At 43.0% G+C, this 23,969-nt stretch overlaps 1 protein-coding gene across 7 annotated transcripts in view; it reads right to left on the bottom strand.

The window, feature by feature from the left end:
• LOC140471208 (spermatogenesis-associated serine-rich protein 2-like) overlaps window positions 1-23,969 on the bottom strand; it is a 142,806-nt gene that overhangs the window by 18,115 nt on the left and 100,722 nt on the right. For all 7 annotated transcript variants that reach the window (XM_072567124.1, XM_072567123.1, XM_072567122.1 and 4 more), the window contains one exon: window positions 10,353-10,411. In XM_072567124.1, coding sequence (XP_072423225.1) covers window positions 10,353-10,411 — 59 coding nt within the window. The remainder of the gene's footprint in view (window positions 1-10,352; window positions 10,412-23,969) is intronic.

Raw genomic sequence — 23,969 nt, 5'->3', positions numbered from 1 at the left:
CTTTCAAAATTTTAAAACTTCCGTAAATTCACCCCATAGCTTTCTCCTCTCTCTTCCCCCCCACCTCCAACCATGAATAAAGAGATCCAGCCTATTAATCCTTTGTCAGTATCTCATTAAACTTCAAGACAGCAAACATGCATTTAGCTTTGAAGGTCTAAATTGATGAGGATCTACAACCAATTGAAAACAATGTTCAGTTATTAAAAATAGGTAAATCTATAAATACTGGAATAAGCAATTATACTTAGATCCAGGCATAATGAGAGATCAAACTGGAATGGGGCTGTTTTTAGCACGCTTCAGCATGCAACATCCAGACTCATCCAGCATTTTCCTTTCAGAAACCAGTTCAGATCCACTTGAAAACGTCCGCATCTTATTTAGGAGTCTCAGAGGAACAACAGTAAATTGTTTAGTTTCTTGACTGTTCTGTCAGTCAATAAAATAGTGACTGATTGTGGTCTAACGCCATAAACATATCTTTGCTCTAAATCCCTTAAAAACTCTGATTAACAGAAATCTATCACGCTCAGATTTAAATCCAAGTATCAATCATTGTTTGTGGAAGAGTTTCAAACTTCTACCATTTTCTGTGTGTGGAACTGTTTACTAATTCCACTCCTGAAACGTGTGGCTCTAATATTTAGAGTACATTCCATACTCTAACGCTTCCCAATCAGCAGAAATAGTTTCTATTTACTCTATCTGTTTCCCCTTAATGCCTGAAAACGTTTTATATATATATATATATATATATATATATATATTTTTATAGATATTTTTATTGGAAATTTAACATTTTTACAAGTTTACAAAAATAAAAAAAACTCTCAAGTACAAACACTGATATACAATTAAATCTTAAATAAATAATAACCAAAATTTAACAAAAGAAAAATAGAGGAAAAAAACAAAACTCAACTAACTACTAATCTAACCAGAGTGTATAATTAAGTCTCTTACATTATTCAAATAAAAGAAAGAAAAAAAAACAGCGGATAACATAGAAATTGGGTAGTGAGATACATGTTCAGAATGTGTTAACATCAAATGTAACAAAACCCGTATTCGTGCGGGATTCCTCTCCCAAGGGGCCCCGGACCAGCCAGGTTCGTAACTCAATTAAATAAAAGCCCTTGTTAGGATAGCCGAAATAATTGTATTTATATAATTCAAGAAGGGCTGCCATATTTTATGAAATAATTCGGTCTTTCAGTGCACCATATTTGTAAGGAAGTCAAGGGGAATACATTCCATAATTAATCTGTGCCAATTTGAAAGTCCAGGGGGGCCCTCAGCCACCCAGTTTACCAAAATATTTTTCCTTGCACAGAAAGAGAGAATAGAAAATAATCTCTTCCCGTGCATATCCAGGGAGGGTAAGTTCGAAAGGCCCAAAAGGAGAGATACAGGGTCCATTTTAATTTCCGTTCCTAAAATTTCTGTCAGGGTACTTGCTACTTTAGTCCAGTATCTACGGATCTTATGACAGGCTCATAAGCAATGTACGAGAGTGCCCACCTCTATTTTGCATTTGGGACACATTGGAGATGCTCCTGCCTTAAATTTTACCAATTGATCCGGTACTATATGGGCCCTATGAAGTATCTTCAGCTGGATAGCCGGAGTTCTGTGATTCTTTGCAGATGGTGATTCTTCTGGCATTTTCCCAAATGTCATTCCACGTTTCTACAGAGATTTCTGGTCCCAAATCCTGATCCCATGTCTTAAGCAGATTGTCCATATCTCTCGATACTTCATCATGTAGTAAATGATAAATAGTACTGACGGAAGCTACCCCCATTAACCGTAGCACTCTACATTCTCTATCTAATAACGTAGTCTTCTTCTGTATATAATCTCGAATTTGGAAATATTGAAAGAGGTCTCCATTAGGTAATCCAAATTTCTGACGCAGCTGTTCAAAAGACATCAGGACCCCCTCTTTAAATAGGTCCCCTAAACATGAGATCCCCCTGGATCTCCAGAGTTTAAAAGTGGCATCCATAACCCCCGGTTGAAATCCCCATGCTCCCACTATCGGAGCATAGGGGGATGTTTTATGTGAGTTGCCCTCATTTTGCCGCATTATATTCCAAGCTTTAATTGTGTTTAGTATTATAGGGTTTTTAGATTGATCCGTGATGATTTTCCTCTTGTCTGAAAATAAAAGGTTAATAAGTGGGCATTTTACTTGAGAAGCCTCGATATCCAGCCAGATTGATTGTGGGTCAGACAAGACCCAATCAGCTATGTAACTTAATAGGGAACTTAACTGATATTTCCTAAAATCTTGGAAGTCCAATCCTCCCCTTGCCTGTGGAAGCTGTAGCTTCTTCAGCTTAATGAGGGGCCGTCTATGATTCCAGATAAAGGAACCCAGCCAGCCATATAATTTACGTAGTGCCAGCCTCGGCAGCATCACCGGAAGCATTCTCATAGGGTATAGGAGACGGGGCAGAAAATTCATTTTAATTAGTGCTATTCTACCCAGCCAGGAAATTGGAAAGTCTCCCCATCGCTGGAGGTCCTGCCTTATCCTCTCCAGTAAATGCACAAAGTTAGCCTTGTATAACTGACCAAATACTGGGGTAATAAAAATGCCTAAATATAAGAAGCCCTCCAGGGACCAACGAAAGGGAAAATGGGATCCGTCCACTAAGTGGAGTATCATAGCAAGGCCACCCATTGGCATAGCCTCCGATTTTGAGAAATTAATTTTATAGCCTGAGAATGCACTAAATGTATTAATAACTTGGATTAAGCGAGGTACGGACATCAGAGGATTACTGAGGAAGAGAAGAACATCATCTGCATAAAGGGTAATTTTATGTTTACCTGTACCAATCCTTGGGGCTGTTATATTAGGATCAGTCCGTACAGCTTCTGCTAGTGGTTCAATTATTAGCGTAAATAACAATGGCGAGAGAAGACATCCCTGACGGCAGCCCCTATCCACACTGAAGCTATCTGAACCTAATCCATTGGTAACCACAACTGCTTTGGGATCACTATACAATGTTGAGACCCATTTGGTAAACACCTTTCCAACGCCAAACCTTTCCAATGTGTAAAACAAATATGACCATTCAACCCTATCAAATGCCTTTTCCGCATCTAATGAGACTACTACTCCTGGTATCTTTCCCTGATGGCAGGCTTGAATCATATTCAAAACCCTTCTAATATTATTGGATGATCTACAGCCCTTAATAAACACCGTCTGATCCTCCTTTATGATATGTGGCAATACCCTTTCTAGTCTCAATGCTAACGTTTTAGAAAGGATTTTAAAATCTTCCTGTAGCAAGGATATTGGTCTGTATGACGTACAATCTTCTGGGTCCTTTCCTTTTTTAAGGATAAGAGAGATATTTGCCTCTTTCAACAAAGGCGGGAGACAGCCTTGACTATATGCATTGTTATACATGTCCATAAGTGGACCAGCCAATATTCCTGTAAATTCTTTATAGAATTCAGCTTGAAAGCCATCTGGGCCAGGTGCCTTACCGCTCTGAAGTTGCCTGATTGCGTCAAGTATTTCTTGGACTGTTAGGGGAGCATTTAAGACCGATACCTATTCCGGAGTTAGGCCCGGAAAGGTCAAATCTTTAAAAAATGATTGCATCCTCCTAGTCCTGTCTTCACAATCCTGCGATTTATATAAATCAGAATAAAATTTTCTAAAGATTGCGTTAATCCTTTTACGATCATGAGTCAAAATACCCGTACTTTCCTTGATAGACTTGATAGTTTGAGGGGCCTTTTTTCTCTTTGCAAGAAATGCTAAGTATCTACCCGGTTTGTCGCAAAATTCATATAATCTTTGTTTTGCAAATATTATTTCCCTCTTAGCCGTTTGGGTAAGCGTGGTCTTTAGAGCTGTCCTAAGGGCCGTAATCCTTTGCAACTTGATAATAGAAGGTCTATCAGCGTATGCTGTTTCAGCTGCTTTTAAGTCAGCTTCAAGCAGACGCTGTTGTTCTCCCTTGAATTTTTTCTGGGTCGCTGAGTATGAGATGATCAAACCTCGCGTGTAAGCTTTGATGGTCTCCCACATCATTGATGGGTTGCTAGCCGTACCTAAGTTAATTTCTAAAAAAGTTTTAAATTCTTGAGAGAAGCACTTTACAAATTTACTATCTTTCATCAGGAAGGGGTCCATACGCCAATGCCGAGGGGATGTCCCATTGTTCCTCGCCTTGATTTCCATATATATAGCAGCATGATAGGAAATTGCTATACTACTTATTTTACAGAATGATATGGAATTTAAAAAAGAATCGAGGGGGCAAAAAACATATCAATTCTGGTATGACATTTATGTGGATTGGAGTAAAAAGAAAAATCTCTGCCCTGTGGATGAAGACATCCTACTAATCCTAATTCTTTGTTCAAATCCATCAATTGTCTAGATCTGGGAGATTCTCCTACAGTACTGGATCCGTAATACAATTAAAGTCTCCCCCTATAATTGTATGACGGGCACAGAGAGCCATCAATTTTGAGAAGGCTTCCGTTATAAATTTAAAAGGATGTGCCGGGGACAATACAAATTCAAAATCCCATATTCCTCTCCATTTATAAGGGCTTTATTCAGAATATATTGTCCAGATTCGTCTTTTATCTGATTTAGGATTTTGAAAGGGAAATTCTTCCGAATAAGAATAACAACTCCCCTGCTTTTTGAGCTAAAAGAAGAAAAGGCCTGATCAAATCCACCCTGTCGTAATTTCAAGTGTTCTTTATCCAACAAGTGTGTCTCCTGTAGGAGAGCTATATCAACTCTTTCTTTCTTGAGATTTGATAATATTTTCTTCCTTTTGACTGGCGAATTACTCCCCTTGACATTCCAGGTGCACCACTTAACCGACTGATCAACCATGATCGTCCGGGCAGATCCGAAACGCCTCGGGAGGGGAAACCCTATCCAGAACATCCCGAGCATAGAGCATATAAAATTCACAAAAATAAAGGCTCTCTAATACACTCACAACAGTGTAATAAAAAACTATTTCTAAATAAAAAAAAATATAAAACTTATTTAAATGGAGATTTTCCCCCTTGTTCCCTTATCACTTCCTTTCCAAAGGTGCATCGTACCCTCTCCCAACTAGTGCCCCACCCTTGACCCAGGTGCTCCTCAATAGGATGAGGAAAATTCAAATATACTACAGAGCTAGAGTTAACAGTGAGCACCCTACCCCCCCTCCCACACCAACACCTGGATATATTTGGAAATGTTAATACCATGTATTAACATATATAACTATAAAATTACAACCTCAACAAGTAATAATTAAATATAATAACACAAGATAACAAGGGAAAACAACCCCGCTCCTAGAGACAGAGTTAAAATTGGTTACTTCCCCCCACCAACATTAAATAGACCCCCCGGCCTACATCAATTATCTTACAATTTATCTAAGGGAGTCCAAAAATTCCTTAGCCTTTTCCGGCGATCCGAAGTTATACACGGATCCTTCATGGTTAAAGCTTAGCGTTGCTGGGTAGCGTAAGGAGTACTGAATATTTAAGTCCCTTAAACACTTCTTCGCCTCATTGAATGCCTTCCTCTTTCGGACCAGAGCTGGGGGAAAGTCCTGGAATAACATGATCGTGGGTCCTTTATAGATCATGGCTTGGGGATCTTTTCCAAGATTTCTAGAGGCTTCTAGGAGTATCTGCCTCTCCTTATCGCTCTGCAGCCGGAAGAGGACCGGGCGGGGGCGCTGGTTCGAGCCGGGCCAGTGTATTGCAACCCGGTAGGCCCATTCCACCCTTACCTGGCCTGATCCAGCCTCCAAGATTTAACAGCTGTGGAAGCCACTGTTCAAGGAACCTTGTAAGCTGGCCTTCCTCTTCCCGTTCGGGAAGGCCCAGCAAATGAATATTTTTTCGATGACCTCGATGCGATCCACGGCCGATTGCGATGTAGTTTCGCAGGTCTCGGCCTTTAGCTCCGCCCCGCCGACTCGGCGCTCAATTTCCTTAATGTCTCGGACGTGCTTTTGCAGCGTGGCCAAGAATGAGTCCCATCGACTTCGGGATTCTTTGATAAAAGCGTCGATCTTCGCATCGCGTTTTAGAGATTATTTCCGCGAGGCTCGCCACCGTAGGTAAGTCCCCCGGGGCGGCTGCGGACGCCTCTGCTGCAGCTGGGGAGGGTGGGGGAGGGGTTCCTGCTTGCTGAGAGCTGCGGGCTCCCTTCCCCCTAGTCATTTTTAAGGAAGATTAAATTGTTTAAATTCAATACTAAACAACTAATTAAAGTAAACAGCTCTTTTAAATGATTTGGTGAGTGTGATGGGGGTGGGTGGCCCACTTTGCCCAAGTCTTGGGAGGAGCACTATAGACTCAGATTTGCTGGGTCGCCGCCATCTTGGATCCCCTGCCTTGAAAACTTTAATCCAATCACTTCTTAACCTTCAAAATTTCAACGAATAACACCCTGGTTTGTGTAGTTTTTGCTTGCAATTTAATTCTTGAGAATCCAGATTCTGATAAATCTCGTGTAGCTCCTTCTAAGGTACAGTATCTACAACTACTCACAGTACACTAATGTGAAGTCTAATGAGAGCTTTGTACAGCTGAGGCATTCTTTGTAATTCATTATATTCTAGTCAGCTGGATGCAGAGGTAGTGAGGACTGTAGATGCTGGAGACCAGAGTTGAAAAATGTGGTGCTGGAAAAACACAGCAGGCCAGGCAGTATCCGAGGAGCAGGAGAATTGACATTTCGGGCATAAGCCCTTCTTCAGGAATGAGGCTGGTGTGCCATGTGGGCTGAAATAAAGGGTAGGGGGGAGGGAATTTGGGGGAGGGGCATGGGAATACGATGGTTGGAAGGAGGTGAGGGTAAGGGTGAGGGTGATAGGCCGGAGAGGGGGTGGGGAAGAGGTCAGGAAGAAGATTACAGGACAAGAGAGCAGTGCTAAAGCTGGGGGTTGGGACGAAGATAAGGTGGGGGGGGGGAAGGGAAATGAGGAAGCTGGAGAAATCTACATTCATCCTGTGTGGTAGGAGGGTTCCTAGGTGGAAGATGAGGTGCTCTTCCTCCAAGCATCGTGTGATCAGGGTCTGGCGATGGAGGAGGCCAAGGACCTGCATGTCCTTGGCGGAGTGGGAGAGGGAGTTAAAGTGTTCAGCACGGGGCGGTTGGGTTGGTTGGTGCAGGTGTCCCAGAGGTGTTCCCTGAAACGTTCTGCAAGTAGGCGGCCTGTCTCCCCAACATAGAGGGGACCACATTGGGTGCAACTGATATCGTAAATGATGTATGTGGAGGTGCAGGTGAATTTGTAACGGATATGGAAGGATCCACTGGGACCTTGGAGGGAGGTGGGGGGGTGTGGGGGAAGGGAGGTGTGGGTGCTAGTTCTGCACTTCTTGCAGTTGCAGGGAAAGGTGCCGGGAGTGGAGGATGGGTCGGTGGGGGGGGTGTGGACATGACGAGGGAGTGGTCTCTCCGGAACGCTGATAGGGGTGGGGAGGGAAATATATCCCTGGTGGTGGGGTCTGTTGGGAGGTGGTGGAATTGACGGAGGATGATACGATGTATCCGGAGTATGATGGGGTGGAAGGTGAGGACCAGTGGGGTTCTGTCCTGGTGGCGATTGGAGGGGCGGGGTTCAAGGGCAGAGGTGCAGGAAGTGGAGGAAATGCGGTGAGAGCATTGTCGACCATGTCGGAGGGGAAATTGCGGTCTTTGAAGGAGGAGGCCATTTGGGCTGTTCGGTATTGGAATTGGTCCTCATGGGAGCAGATGCGGCGGAGGCGAAGGAATATGGCGTGGCGTTTTTACAGGGGGCAGGGTGGGAGGTGGTGTAATCTAGGTAGCTGTGGGAGTCGGTCGGTTTATAGTAAATGTCTGTGTTGAGTCGGTCACCAGAGATAGAAATGGAGGTGTCTAGGAAGGGGATGGAGGAGTCTGAGACGGTCCAGGTAAATTTGAGGTCGGGGTGGAAGGTGTTAGTAAAGTGGATGAACTGTTCAACCTTCTTGTGGGAGCACGAAGTAGCGCCAATACAATCATCGATGTAGCGGAGGAAAAGGTGGGGGGTGCCAGTGTAGCTGCGGAAGATGGACTGTTCCACATATCCGATGAAGAGGCAGGCATAGCTGGGGCTCATGGGGGTGCCCATGGCTACTCCTTTGGTTTGGAGGAAGTGGGAGGATTGGAAGGAGAAGTTGCTAAGAGTGAGGACCAGTTCAGTCAGTCGGAAGGGTACTGGTTGGGTTGGCGGGAGAAGAAGAAGTGGAGGCCTTCGTGATGGGGGATGGAAGTGTATAGGGACTGAATATCCATCGTGAAGGCAAGGCTTTGGGGGCCGGGGAAGTGAAAATCATGGAGGAGGTGGAGGGCGTGGGTGGTGCCTCGAATGTAGGTGGGGAGTTCTTGGACTAAGGGCGACAGGACAGTGTCGAGGTATGCAGGGATGAGTTCGGTGGGGCAGGAGCAGGCTGAGACAATGGGTTGGACGGGGCAGTCGGGTTTGTGGATTTTGGGTAGGAGGTAGAAATGAGCAGTGCGGGGTTGTGGGACTATGAGGTTGGAGGTGGTGTATGGGAGATCTCCTGATGTGATGAGGTTATGGATGGTCTGGGAGATGATGGTTTGGTGGTGGGAGGTGGGGTCATGGTTAAGGGGGCAGTAGGAGGTGGTGTCCGCGAGTTGGCGTCTAGCTTCAGCGGTGTAAAGATCGGTGTGCCAAACTACTACCGCACCTCCCTTGTCTGCCGGTTTGATGGTGAGGTTGGGGTAGGAGCGGAGGGAGTGGAGGGCTGCACGTTGCGAGGGTGAGAGGTTGGAGTGGGTAAGGGGGTGGACAGATTGAGGTGGTCAATGTTGCGGCGGCAGTTGGATATGAAGAGATCGAGGGTGGGTAAGAGCCCACCACGGGGTGACCAGGTGGATGGGGTGCGTTGGAGGCGGGAGAAGGGGTTGTCAGAGGGTGGGCGAGAGTCCTGGTTGAAGAAGTATGCGCGGAGGCGAAGGCGGTGGAAGAAATGCTTGATGTATCGGCGCGTGTCGAACTCATTGATCCGGGAGCGTAGGGGGATGAAGGTGAGGCCTCTGCTGAGGACTGATTGTTCATCCTCAGAGAGGGGGAGGTCTGGAGGGATAGTGAAAATACGGCAGGGCTGGGAGCTAGGACCTGGTGTGGGGCTGAAGCTGGGAGTGGGGGCAAAGTTAGTCGTGGGGGCGGAGATCGACGTGGGGGTGGTGTAGCGTGCGGTGTGGTCCTTGAGCAGGTGAGTGACGTCACTAGGGGCGGAAGTGGCTGCGGCAGCGGCGCGCTGGACAGAAACGGCGCTGGTCCCGGTATCCGTGGATCCTGCAGCGGCCGTGTATCTGTCAGCGATGGTCTTCCTGGCGATTGTGGAGGCAGTTGTCTGGGTGGCAATCACGGAGGCTGCATGGTTGGTGGTGGCTGTTGTCCGTGTGCTGGTGGGGGCAGAGGTGACGTCACCGTTTGCTGCGGCAGTGGTGACTGCAGCAGTTGCGTGGGCAATGGCACCTGAGCGGTTCCTGAGGTCACGAGAAGGTTCAGGAACGGTTGAGGAATCCGGAGTGTGAGGGCGAGTACATGAAAGTTTTTTGTACTTACTTTCTTTGATGTTTGATATGGCTAGGAAAAAGTGTTTGTTCAGTATATGAATTCTTCTGAGGATGAAGAACAGCAAAGGTCCTTTGCAGGTCTGGGAGAGTGTTGTCCTGAGCTGGGGCAGGGCTGACTGCAGGGAATGTAGGTAGCGGCGCATGGCTGCAAGCGTGGAGCGGAGGGAGGTCTGTCGCTGGAGGCTTCGGATCTGTTGCAGGTACTGGTTGTCCTGGTTGGGTCCAAAGTGTGTTGGTCTGAATGTAGCCCTGAGTCCGTGTGGGATCAGTCGGGGTCAGTGGATGCAGAGGTAGGTAATCTACTAGTTTTTCTGATTATTTTTGGATACTGTCCTTGATATAATGATAAACCCATCTCAAACCTTAAAGTCTCTTATGACCTTGACTGTTTCTAGTTTATCATCATTTATAAAGTACCCTGTTTTTGGACCCTTTTGCCTTTCATTTGCCTACCTTGAAACCCATTTTTCACAGCTCTTCCCGTTCACTTAATCTGTCGATATCTTTTTGTAACTTTACAATTCCATCTACGCTGCTTGCAATACTGTCTCAGCAGTACATCAGCAGCAAATTTGGTGAAGCAGATTTCTATCCCATCATTTGTCACCACATTAAAGGCCTTCAAGTTTAACAGACCATAAGCATAACTGATTGTTCTGTAATCTATCACAACAATAATTCTTAGAACAAGATTTTATTATAAATTGTAAAATAATTGAACACTTACATGCTGCTGCTTTGACTTTATCCATTTCTCCCAAGAGTGCCACCTCTCTGTCCATAAAACTGCAATGAAAACAAGAGAGGTTTATTTGTGGATTTTCACTCTAATAAGAGGGGTGCCCTATTAGGATGTAATGCTGAACCATAACTGATTTAAATCAGTTTCTAAAAATTAGGAAAGGGCTGAGATCAGATTTTTAAAGTATAACTTTTTAGGAATGCTATAGGATTTGTGATACCAATCAAGTTATTAAATAACTTTTTTTCTTTTGCTGCAAGTAACTCAATATTACATTTTTCATCATGTTTAAAGTAGTTGCGCAGATAATTAGTTATGAAAAAGTTGCTTTTTAAAAAAAGTTCTAACCTTGTTGTCTGAAGCAAAACTAAATTTTCATCCATGTAGCTTTTGACATCGAAATTAATGATTTTTGACAGGCAAAGTCTTAAATGATGACATGCAATACTAGGTGTATAATATAGATAATTTGGATTTTGGTCAATTTTGTAAAGGTGCTTCTTTTTTAAAAAAGGTCAGAAAGTCATTTGGAACAGTGACCCACATACATGATTTCCAAAAGGCATGTGACTTCAGTCAAGTACCTGGCAAGACACCCATGGTTATCAATAGATGGAATAATTTAAACCTGAGTTTACAATTTAGAATTAGACCATCAGAATTGCGAAAGATTCGTTCCAGCAAACTTGGAAGGGAATCATAAAATTGTCTCAACAGTCCAATGAAAAGAAACTGAGGATAATTAGTTAAGTAAAACTTTAAAGAGTTAGGATAGGAGTGATATATCTGTAAAAAGGATAGCATTGGGTTTAAACTTTCATAGTATTTGTTTTGCTGTTTGTGTTATGATTTAACTGTCTATATATATGTGTGGCTTTGTTTGTTTCTTCTGTGCAATAAATTTGTTTGCTACAGTACTTTTTTTAAAAAAAAGAATCTCCACAGTGTGGAAAGAGGCCATTCGGCCCAGCAAGTCCACACCAACCCTCCAAACAGCATCTCACCCAGATCCAACCTCCTCCTCTATCCCTGTAGTCCTGCATTGCCCATGGCCAATGGACCTAACATACACATCCCTGAACAGTAAAGGCAATTTGGCATGGCCAAGCCACCTAAACTGCACATCTTTGGACTGTGGGAGGAAACTGGAGCACCCAGAGGAAGCCCATGCAGACATGGAGAGAATGTGCAAACTCCACACAGTCACTCGAGGCCAGCCTCAAATCTGGGTGTCTGGTGCTGTGAGGCAGCAGTGCTAACCACTGATGTACTGTGCCACCTCTGTACATCGATAGCCCTGTGTGAATATGTTTCAGTGACTAATTGCTATATCAACCAACCACAAACATTAAACATTTGATTTATCAAGCAAGATTTCCTTCCAGGATCTGATTCATTCAGTATTACCATCAGCTGGAATAATCACATGCACACAACTAACAATGGGTTTTGGAAGTCTATAAGACTTGGATGATGTATAGTGACACCACTTTGCAAAAGCATTAAGTTATTTCATTAGATTTTCTATTTGTATCAATATGACTCATAATAAAGTAGCTGGTACTGGCCTGACATTTAGTCAAGAAAATGCAAAATTTTTAAAACACTCTGAATATAGTTTTAGCAATAGTTAAAGCCCTTAAATGCTATAAGTCTCGTATGCAATTATAAAGGGCTTAATAAAAACAGAATGTTGCATGTTCGTAGATTTCAGGGGCAGGAGCTTCCTCCGTACTCCTGGAGGTTTAGCGGTGATCATGGAGAGGGCAGACACCAGCCTGTTGAATACTTGATCACTAAGTGATTTCCCAATGCTATTTTGCCAGATGCAGTTAGGTAAATATTGGTGACTGTATTCTAGTAAGTCAAATTTTATTTATATTGTATTTTGGAATAAAATTATGGCAATGTAAATTGATTAAGTACTAGCATTTGTGTTCCCAGAGCAGGGAAACATTACTAGAACTTAAAACAAGCAATTGATAATACCTTTACTGTAATTATGCCAATAACCAATTCCCTTTATTTTACTTCAAACATTACAATATTTCAAGGGAAGCAGCAGTATTCCTATTCAGAATATGGATGAACGGGCTAGGACTTTTTAATTTTCACTTGCATGCAGCCTCATCCCACTCCTCAGGCAACTAAAGCAAAGTGTAGTGATAAATATTTTATATCCAACATTGTGATCATCACAGCTAAGTGGAGGGGGAAACCTGCAGGATAAAGAAATGAATTCTTCGTTTCAAATAAAATAACTGAATACTGATTCAATCTTAAAAAGCAGAATAACTGTTTAAAATTTTCTCCTGTGGTTTGTGTTATCCACTCTCCAAGTATACATTTTAATTCACTTAGCACTGTCAATTATTCTCCATATGATATAACTGGGTCATTAACTTTTGCTTGCTCAGCTGACAAAACGTTGTTATCATAGCACCTTCAACACCGTTCCTGGGAGAAAGAACCCAATAGCTGAACATGGTGGGAAATACTTTTAAAGCCAGAGACCAACACGATTGCATTGGTGGAATAAAATGCAGTATGCACCATTATGGAATCCGAATAATGAACTTCATTATATCAATTATTTGGTGAATTACAATACAACTATCAGAGTGAGATTTCAAGGCTTTAACAAAGTCCTTCTATTTCCAAAGGATATCTAAATATCATTGCATGAATTTAGTACTCTTTAGCAAAGATAGTTGAGTAGCCTGGTAGCTTAGAGTCATAGAGATGTACAGTACAGAAACAGACCCTTCAATCCAACTCGTCCAAGCCGACCAGATATTCCAAACTAATCTAGTCCCATTTGCCAGCACTTGGCCCATATCCCTCCAAACCCTTCCTATTCATATACCCATCCAGATGCCTCTTTATCAGGACGGCTCAGTGGTTAGCACTGCTGCCTCAGCTCCAGGGTTACCAGCTTCGATTCCAGCCTCAGGCGACTGTCTGTGTGGAGTTTGCACATTCTCCCAGTGTCTGCGTGGGTTTCCCCCAGGTGCTCCCATTTCCTCCCACAGTCCAAAGATGTGCAGGTCAGGTGAATTTGCCATGCTAAATTGCCCCATAGCGTTCGGCCAATTAGTCAGAGGAAATGGGTCTGGGAATGTTAGTCTTCAGAGGGTCAGTGTTGACTGGTTGGGCCGAAGGGCGTGTTTCCACACTGTAGGGAATCTAATCTAAAAAAAAAAGTTGCAATTGTACCAACCTCCATCACTTCCTTTGGCAGCTCATTCCGTACATACCACCTCTGCATGCAAATGTTGCACCGTAGGTCTCTTTTATATCTTTCCCCTCTCACCCTGAACCTATGATCTCTTGTTCTGGACTCCACCACCCCAGGGAAATGACTTTGTCTATCTATCCTGTCCATGCCCATCATGATTTTATAAACCTCTATAAGGTCACCCCTCAGCCTCCAACTTTCCAGGGAAAAACACCTCCAGCCTGTTCAACCTCTCCCTGTAGCTCAAATCCTCCAACCTTGGCAACATCCCTGCAAATCTTTTCTGAACCCTTGCAAGTTTCACAACATCCTTCTGATAGGAAGGAGACCATAACTGCATGCTATATTCCAAAAGTGGCCAAACTAACGTCCTATACAGCCACAACATGACCTCCCAACTTCTGTACTCAATAAACTCACCAATAAAGGAAAGCATACCAAACACCTCCTTCACTATCCTATCTACCTGTGACTCCACTTTCAAGGAGCTATGAACCTGCACTCCAAGGTCTCTTTGTTCAGCAACACTCGCAAGGGCCTTACCATTAAATGTCAAAGTCCTGCTAAGATTAGCTAGAAAATTTGACAATTGCATGACTTATCTCGGGCCATAGTCTGGGAATTGGATTACCAGGTGCTGGGGATTTGTAAACTCTTAATTCCATCAATTTCCCCAACACCATTTCCCCGCAACTATTCATTACCTTCAGTTCTGTTCCCATGGACCAAGTGTTGCGCAACATTTTGGGGATGTTACTTGTGCCCACCTTTGTGATGATAGAAGCAACATACGTGGTTAATTGGTCTGCCATCTCTTTGTCCCGCACGAGAACTTTTCCTGTTTCTAATTGTAATTGTTCTCACTAATCCTTTTTTTCCTCTTCACATACCCCATTTTCCCTTTTTAATCAATCCTTTTGTTGAAACCTGAACTACTCCTAGTCTTTAGACCTGCTGCTTTTTTTAAAGCCAATTTGTACACCACTTCTTTGGATCCAGTCCTATCTATAATATGCCTTGTTAGCCATTGCTGGGCCACCTTTTGTGTTTTATTTTGTCAGACAGGATAAACAACTATTGTAGCTCCTTCAGGTGCTATTTAAATGTTTGTCATTTCTTTCAATAACTCAGCTACTGTTCCTTCAAATCCTATGAACAACCCATGTTCTACTATTTAACATTCTGACAGCTACATAATAATTTTCTGTACAAAGACAGTGCTTTTGCAAGGATAGAGTGCACTCACATGAAAAGAGAGTGTGTCCAAATATATTTACTTTTTAACTGATCCAATGACTATAAAGTGTAATGGAATCATTCCCAAAGACTTTTCATGTCTGGTATTTTTTCCAGAACAAACTGCCATCAGACCCAACTGACATCTTTCAGATTCTTATTGGACTGCTTCATTTCAATAGTGACAAAATCTACCAAATGTGGTGAAACACATTGCTGACATCCATTGCAGAACCAACTGTTGTAAAAGTTTTTCTCAGTTTGATACTTAATGAGAGAACAACGCACTGCCACAATGTTCTTTTCACTTACTAGTGCAATCTCAATTTGATAGCGATCCACTATCAGATTAGTAATCATGTGTTTCCACCACATTCAGCAGATTTTGTTTAATCGTTATAATAGTTATGTCATTCACACGGGAAAATAAAATCTAGTATAATGCTAATATTATCACATTGTGGTCTGGATATTCAAATGACAGCAATGCTCAAAAGACTACAAAGTATCAGCTCATGTTCAGTTAGTGGAGAAGGAAAAAAATGTGGCTACACAAAGATGAGAATTTTTAGATGGTATAAAAACATAAGAACAGGAGCAGACTATTCAGCCCCTCGAGTCTGTCCCATCATTTAACAAAATAATGTCTGATCTATGGCCGAACTCCATTTAGCTGGTTTTGGCCCATATCCCTTAATACCTTGGCTTAATAAAATTTTACATCAAGTTTAAAATTAACAACTAATCTCACTTCAATTATCACTGGTGAGAGGTCCAAACCTCTACCACCCTTTGTGTGTAGAAGTGCTTCCTAACATTTCTCCTGAATGGTCTGGCCCTAATTCTCAGACTCTGTCCTTTAGTTCTAGAATCCCAACTAGTGGCAATAGTTTATCTTTATCTACCCTGTCTTTTTCTATTAAATATACTGAAGACACAATTACATCATCCTATAACCTTCTAAACTCTAGAGAAAACAGGTCTAATTTGTATCATCTCTCCTGATGACTTCACCCCTGAAGTCCAGGTGCCATTCCTGTAAACCTACGTTGTACTGCCTCCAAGATCAATACATCCATCCTTGCTAAGGTGTGGTGCCGACATCTGCTCACAAGTCAGGTGTAACCAGGATTTTGTACAACTGCACCCTTGTACTTCAGTCCTCTAGATGGACAGACCAGCCTTCTTTATTATTTTCTGCACCTGTTTAGGCTTAGTAAGCCATCGCAATCAGTGCTTTTTAAGAGATTCTTTCTTGCTCTAAAAACACAAAGCATCAGATTAAAATTTCTGGCATGCGAGAGGATAGGTATTCTCAATGAGGAATCAGGAAACTGTATTCGAGATGCCATGGAAATAGAATGCAGCTTGGTTAACAGAACATAATCTAGATAGCTGATCTTCTCCAAAGTCAGGTTAATGAACCGTTTAAAACAAAAATTCTGGTAATGAAATGCGGTATATTTAAACCTTGACAACTAACAATGAGGGAATAGGGAGAGATCTTGCAATTCATCATCCTATAATTGGTCAATTGTTTCCTTTGTTTGTTTACTTGGTTGACCCTTTTTTGGCTGTGTTTTACTCCCACTCATTAATCATCCATCTAGTGACTCTATAGGCTCAAGGTGGTTTAAGTACAAACATTCCAAATGCTTTATGGAGGGCATGGCAATCTAGTACCTGATTCAGGTACATCTGCAGTATTTGGCAGTATTGTTACTAATCGACAAGCCAGAGGGACAGATGCCACTGGGAGTTTCCACTCAACTCGATAAAATCTTGAAAGCAAGTTCCCATTGTAGTAGGTGGCTCAGGCTAGACAAGCAGAAAGTGGTTTACCAGAGCAGAACTTGACATTCACAAGCCTCAGCTTTGTCAAATATGCCTAAGCTTCCTGTATTTGGGTAACTGGTATGTAAATTGCCCACTAATTTGAAAACTTGAACGTGGTGATTGATTTCCCCAAGGGTCAGATAGCTGGATGACCAAAACCACGACTCTGGTAAACGTTCTTTCATTGACATTAATGTCTCCATTAATTCAATACTTACTTTTTCTAGAATTTGCTCTTTTCTCATCTATCTTGTCTGTCTGCACACTTTTAGCAGATGTTACTTCACTGACTTACTCAATTTGTATCTTTCATCTATTTTTTAAAATTTCAAGCAATATATAATGGGTTACAGATGGCAATTGCAGAAGACATACAGCAGCTAACATAATATGCAATATTGCTCAAAAGACTTAAGAATTAGTGGGAGAGAATAAGAAAATAATGGGCTGACAACTAAGGAGGATGTAAATGGGATTAAACACGTTTATATCTGCTATAAAAATTCTTCAAAATGGCTAAATAGAATACATGATACATGTTTCCTAGTTTTGTTATGACGTGTATTTTAGTTACAGTATTTATTTAATTCTATTGCAAAGTGTCACAGTTCACAGAAGAACCAAATTTAAGTTGTCTACTGGAGATCTGTGGAGCCATTTAGTTTAAGGACCTTCCTATTTTGTACACTTCCAATAATTCGCTGCTCCACGTCAATAATAAGTGTGTTGGAGAACAAAATAATACTCTAATCAAAGGCAATATTCTTTTCTTCAATTTTCTTTTTCCTTTGGGATGTGCATAGGTTTGTTAGGATCACACATGCAAAGCAGTTTTCAATTATGTTTTAATGCTAAAAGTTCCTTACGTTTTATTCTGTGAATGCAATATATCAGTACACTGGATAAAGGCAGAGTGTGCAATACCTAAATAGTTCCATGCACATTCAGTTCGTGTGAATGAGGGAATTGACAACAATTGACAAACCCTCACACAAATCATGCTAGTACTTTAGTTGACAAGTTGTCAAAAATGCAGTGCCTGATCTAGCAGTTAAAAAGCATAAAATGCTCCCAGACAGCAGACGTACAACTGGTTCAAATCAACAGAAATTAGAACATGGTCAAATTAGAAATCATATCACCAGTGTTAGTGTATAAACGTGTATCAAAATAATACAATTACCCATAAAACTAATGCTAGAGTTTGAGTGACCAAGTTACAGCTGTATCCAAATTTCAACCCTTCTGGTATTAAAAAGTAAACTGCTGGAAATCTGAAATGAAGACAACATATGCTGGAAATACTCAGGAGGTCTTGCAGTGAGAAACAAAATTAATGTTTCAGGTTAAGGGCCTTTCTTCAGCTTCTGAAGCAGAAGGTCCATTACCTAAAATGTTAATTTGACTTTCCCCTCCATCGGTCCACCCTTTTGGTATTGTCTTAACCCTCAATCCATCTTTCAAAAGGCAACTGCTTAAAAATTTAAATAATTAAATGTGATAGACACCAACATATTTTTTATGTTCACCCTTGTTCTCGAGTTAGCACACTACTTCTGATGGCTATCCAGGTGCAAGTCAATTGGGTGAAGGGCAGGTTCTGGCTCTGCTATAGTGTAATATAAATTAAGGATGGAGATCAAACCATTTTAAATTATTTGCAACTAAAACCACTTTCTCCTTGACCTTTCAACTTTCTATTTTGAAATTTCCTTTGAAAAAGAGTACTATCCACCGATAATTGACAAATAAAACCAGATGCAGGAGGTCTGGCAGCATCTGTGGAGAGACACTGACTTCGGAACTGACAATTTCACACACCAGTATCTCTTGTGGATCACAGAGCTATTACAAAGGCTACAATCCAATTAAAGAGGAAAGGTGACAAAAGGTGAAACAAAAAAGGCATCCATTGGTATGTTAGTATTAAGCGATTAAAAATCACACTCTTGGCAAATTGGCAGCTTTATTCATTTTCAATACTGTTTGTTATGTGACCAAATTTTCTTTATGTGTTAAACATCAAAGAAACAGTTTTTGTCTTGAATGTGACAGTTCTTCAGCTGGCTGGGTCAGGTGGTTTCTCATCAGTAATATTAATTCAAGGGTTGACAGAAGTCCAGCAATGTTCTAGATTTTGACATATAATTTTAACACATTGCCTTATGATGTCTGTGACTTTGAACAGAGTACTGGGAGTTCTGGCAAAGAAGTGCTCCTTTGCTTTTCATTCCCCTACGCTCTCAGATTAACGAGTTCAACACGCGGCGAGACAGCGAACAATTCTTCCACCGCCTTCGCCTCCGCGCCTACTTCTTCAACCAGGATTCTCACCCACCCTCTGACGACCCCTTCTCCTGCCTCCAACACACCCCATCCACCTGGACACCTCGTGCTGGCCTCTTACCCATGCTCGATCTCTTCATAGCCAACTGCCGCCGTGACATGAACTGCCTCAACCTCTCCACCCCTCTCACCCACTCCAACCTCTCACCCTCGGAACGTGCAGCCCTCCACTCCCTCCGTTCCAACTCCAACCTCACCACCAAACCGGCAGACAAGGGAGGCGTGGTGGTAGTTTGGCGCACCGATCTTTACACCGCTGAGACTAAACGCCAGCTCGTGGACACCTCCTCCTACTGCCCCCTTAACTATGACCCCACCTCCCATCATCTCCCAGACCATCTATAACCTCATCTCCTCAGGGGATCTCCCAGCAACCGCCTCCAACCTTATTGTCCCATAACCCCGCACCGCCCGTTTCTACCTCCTGCGCAAAATCCACAAACCTGACTGCCCCGGCCAACCCATTGTCTCAGCCTGCTCCTGCCCCACCGAATTCCTCTTTGCATACCTCGACACGGTCCTGTCCCCCTTAGTCCAAGAACTGCCCACCTACGTTCGGGACACCACCCACTCCCTCCACCTCCTCCATGATTTGCGCTTCCCCGGTCCCCAACGCCTTATCTTCACCATAGACATCCAGTCCCTGTACACCTCCATCCTCCATCACGAAGGACTCAAAGCCCTCCGCTTCTTCCTTTCCCGCCGACCCAACCAGTACCCTTCCACTGACACCCTCCTTCGACTGACTGAACTGGTCCTCACCCTGAACAACTTCTCTTTCCAATCCTCCCACTTCCTCCAAACCAAAGGAGTAGCCATGGGCACCCCCATGAGCCCCAGCTATGCCTGCCTCTTCGTAGGATATGTGGAACAGTCCATCTTCCGCAGCTACACTGGCACCACCCTCCACCCCGCACCTTTTCCTCCGCTACATCGATGACTGTATCAGCGCTGCCTCGTGCTCTCATGAGGAGGTTGAACAGTTCATCCACTTTACTAACACCTTCCACCCCGACCTCAAATTTACCTGGACCGTCTCAGACTCCTCCCTCTCTTTCCTAGACCTCTCCATTTCTATCTCGGGCGACCGACTCAACACAGACATTTACTATAAACCGACAGACTCCCACAGCTACCTAGATTACACCTCCTCCCACCCTGCCCCCTGTAAAAACGCCATCCCATATTCCCAATTCCTTCGTCTCCGCCGTATCTGCTCCCAGGAGGACCAGTTCAAATACCGAACAACCCAGATGGCCTCCTTCTTCAAAGACCGCAATTTCCCCCCCAGATGTGATCGACGATGCCCTCCACCGCATCTCCTCCCCTTCCCGCTCCTCTGCCCTTGAGCCCCGCCCCTCCAATCGCCACCAGGACAGAACCCCACTGGTCCTCGCCTACCACCCCACCAACCTTCATATACATCGTATCATCCGTCGTCATTTCCGCCACCTCCAAACAGACTCCACCACCAGGGATATATTTCCCTCCCCTCCCCTATCAGCGTTCCGAAAAGACCGCTTCCTCCGTGACTCCCTCGTCAGGTCCACACCTCCCACCAACCCAACCTCCACTCCCGGCACCTTCCCCTGCAACTGCAAGAAATGCAAAACTTGCACCCACACCTTCCCCCCTTACTTCCCTCCAAGGCCCCAAAGGATCCTTCCATATCCGCCACAAATTCACCTGCACCTCCACACACATCGTTTATTGCCTCCGCTGCACCTGATGCGTCCTCCTCTATATTGGGGAGACAGGCCACCTTCTTGCGGAACATTTCAGAGAACACCTCTGGGACACCCGGACCAACCAACCCAACCATCCCGTGGCTCAACACTTCAACTCCCCCTCCCACTCCACCAAGGACATGCAGGTCCTTGGCCTCCTCCATTGCCAGACCATAGCAACACAACGGCTGGAGGAACAGCGCCTCATCTTCCGCCTAGGAACCCTCCAACCACAAAGAATGAACTCAGATTTCTCCAGTTTCCTCATTTCCCCTCACCCCACCTTGTCTCAGTCATATCCCTCGAACTCAGCACCACCTTCCTAACCTGCAATCTTCTTCCTGACCTCTCCGCCCCCACCCCCACTCCGGCCAATCACCCTCACCTTAACCTCCTTCCACCTATCGCATTTCCAACGCCCCTCCAAGTCCCATCTCCCTACCTTTTATCTTAGCCTGCTTGGCACACTTTCCTCATTCCTGAAGAAGGGCTCATGCCCAAAATGTCGATTCTCCTGCTCCTTGGATGCTGCCTGACCTGTGGCGCTTTTCCAGCAACACATTTTCAGCTCTGATTCTTACTCTACTACAGGGAAAAAAATTAGCTGTTTGGTGAGAATCTGGTAAGTGGCCAAGGTTAATTTTATTCTTAAGATTCAAAATATTATATAGGAGCTTGTGGAAAGGTTAATAAAACATATAAAAAAGAAAATAAATATTTTTATTGAATAATTAAGTAATTAATTTCAATACATTAAGGATGGCAGGGCAAGTGATCCATTATGGTTGCAACATGTGGGTGCGCCTGGATGCCAGTGTAGCTGAAAATGAACAGATAAGGGGATCCAGAGGGCAGCAACCGGTCTTAGTAATTGTCTAACAGGTGTGAGGCTATTTCTGCTTGTTTGGATGAGAGCAAGGGGTGCAGCATGGATGAACTAACTGACCAGGCATCGTGATACAGGAAGCCATTCCTTTTTGTACCCCGACTTGAATGTATTAGCAGTAGTCTATTATAGTGAGGGGAATTAACACTACCCTCTGAAGCAGAGAGAGAGTGCGAACATAAGAGAGAGAGAAAGGTATTTACATAGGAAATGATAAAACAGCGTGACAGGAAAAGATAGAGAATACAAATCTAAGATTAAACCAGCAGGTAAAACTAGAAAGTACAAAACTAAAAAAAAAGGCCATCTGAACACATGTAGCAAGTAAAATAAAACAATGAACTAACAGCACAACCAGAAATGGATACGTACAATCAGATAGCCATTACAGAGACGTGTTTGCTGGATGACATAGATCAGGATCTGAATACTGAAAGGTAAATGACATTTAGGAAGGAGAGGAAGCTAAGAAAGGTGGAGGGATGGTTCTGTTAATTAATGATGATATTATCGCAAAGAGAAGGATGACCTAAGTTCAGGAAAGCAGGATGCAGAAATAGTTTGGGTAGAGATGAAAGGCAAGATGTTACATGTGGGAGTGGTGTAAAAGCCTCCTAACAATAACCACCTGGTAAGGTGGTCCATGGAAAAAGAAGTGATTGGAGCCTGTCAGAAGGGGCAGCAAAAATCATGGGGTTTTTAAACTCCAGACTGGAAAAATTAGACAGGCAAAGGTAGCCCGGATGAGAAGTTCATAAAAGGTTTTCTCAATAGTTTCACAGCACAGCATATTCTGGAGCCAACCTGATGGCAGGCGATACAAACCTGGTATTACGCAATGAGATAAAATTAGTTAATGATTCCATACTGAAGGCAACCCTAGACAGCAGCAATCATAATATGATTGAATGTTACATTTAGTTTAAGGGAGAGGAGTGGATCAAAGACAGGCCATTAGGAGGGCATGCAAGCAGAGCTGGCTAAAGTTAACTGGCAAAGTTGGTTAAGGGATAGGTCAATACAGGTGCAATGGCAGATACTGAAGGAGATATTTCAGAATGCGCAGAATAGATACATTCAAAGGAGAAAGAAAAAATCCTAAGGGGTAAATTCACCATCCATGGTTAATTAAAAAGTTAGAGATAGTATTGACAATACATATTTGTGGATTAGAGAATTGGGGGAAAAAAATGAAAGGTCTGCTATTGATAAAAGCTCAGAAAATTTGGGAGAAAAGTTTCTGAAAAGAGACATAAAAGATTGTTTTAGGACCTATATTGCTAGATCAACAGAAAGCTTTGGAAGGGGCCTCTAATGTTCAAGTGGAAAAAAAACAAGTTTGTAAAATCTCTCCTCATAGCTAATACCCTCCAAACCAGAAAACATCCTGGTAAACATTTTTCTGTACCCTTTCTAAAGCCTCAATATCCTTCTGGTAGTGTGATAACCAGAACTGTATGTAACATTCCAAAGGTGGCCTAACTAAAGTTCTATACAGCTGCATCATGACTTGCCAAAGGGTTCAGAAGGGAAACGTAGGCTTGCAAATCAAAAGGACATGGTGGCATTGCAGGACAATGTTAGACAAATATATCCAGAGTGGGACAGAACATACAAGCATAAACAAAAAAGCAGCAAACAGGGACAAAGTGTGAATAAAAAGGTATTAAAGTAAGATCAGTGCCTCTTTATTTGAAATAATGTAATATTTGGAACAAAACAAATGAATTAACCACACAAATAGAGCTTAATGGCTATGATATTATTGCTATTGCAGAAGGATCAGTGCTGGGTCCACTGCTTTTCGTCATTTATATAAATGATTTGGATGTGAACATAGGAGGTATGGTTAATAAGTTTGCAGATGACACGTTGTGAAACCTGAAAGGGTGCAGAAAAGATTTATAAGGATGTTGCTAAGGTTGGAGGGTTTGAGCTATGGGGAGAGGTTGAGGAATAACCTTATAGAGGTTTATAAAGGATAGGGTAAATAGACAAGGTCTTTTCCCCAGGGTGGGGGAGTCCAAAATAGAGGGCAGAGGTTAAAGGTAAGAGGGGAAAAGGGAGTAAAGGGGCAACGTTTTCACACAGAGGGTGGTGTGTATATGGAATGAGCTGCCAGAGGAAGTGATGGAGGCTGATACAGTTACAACATTTAAAAGGCATCTGGATCAGTATATGAATAGGAAGAGTTTAGAGGGATATGGGCGAACAGCTGGCAAATGGGACTAGATTAGGTTGGGATATCTAGTTGGCATGGACAAGTTGGACCAAAGGGTCTGTTTCCATGCTGTATATCTCTGACTATTAAGTGGTTACAAGGAGATAAAAGC

The sequence above is a fragment of the Chiloscyllium punctatum genome, chromosome X (genome assembly GCF_047496795.1).
Source record: "Chiloscyllium punctatum isolate Juve2018m chromosome X, sChiPun1.3, whole genome shotgun sequence".
Lineage (NCBI taxonomy): Eukaryota > Metazoa > Chordata > Chondrichthyes > Orectolobiformes > Hemiscylliidae > Chiloscyllium > Chiloscyllium punctatum.
This window is presented reverse-complemented; position numbering and strand designations above follow the sequence as displayed.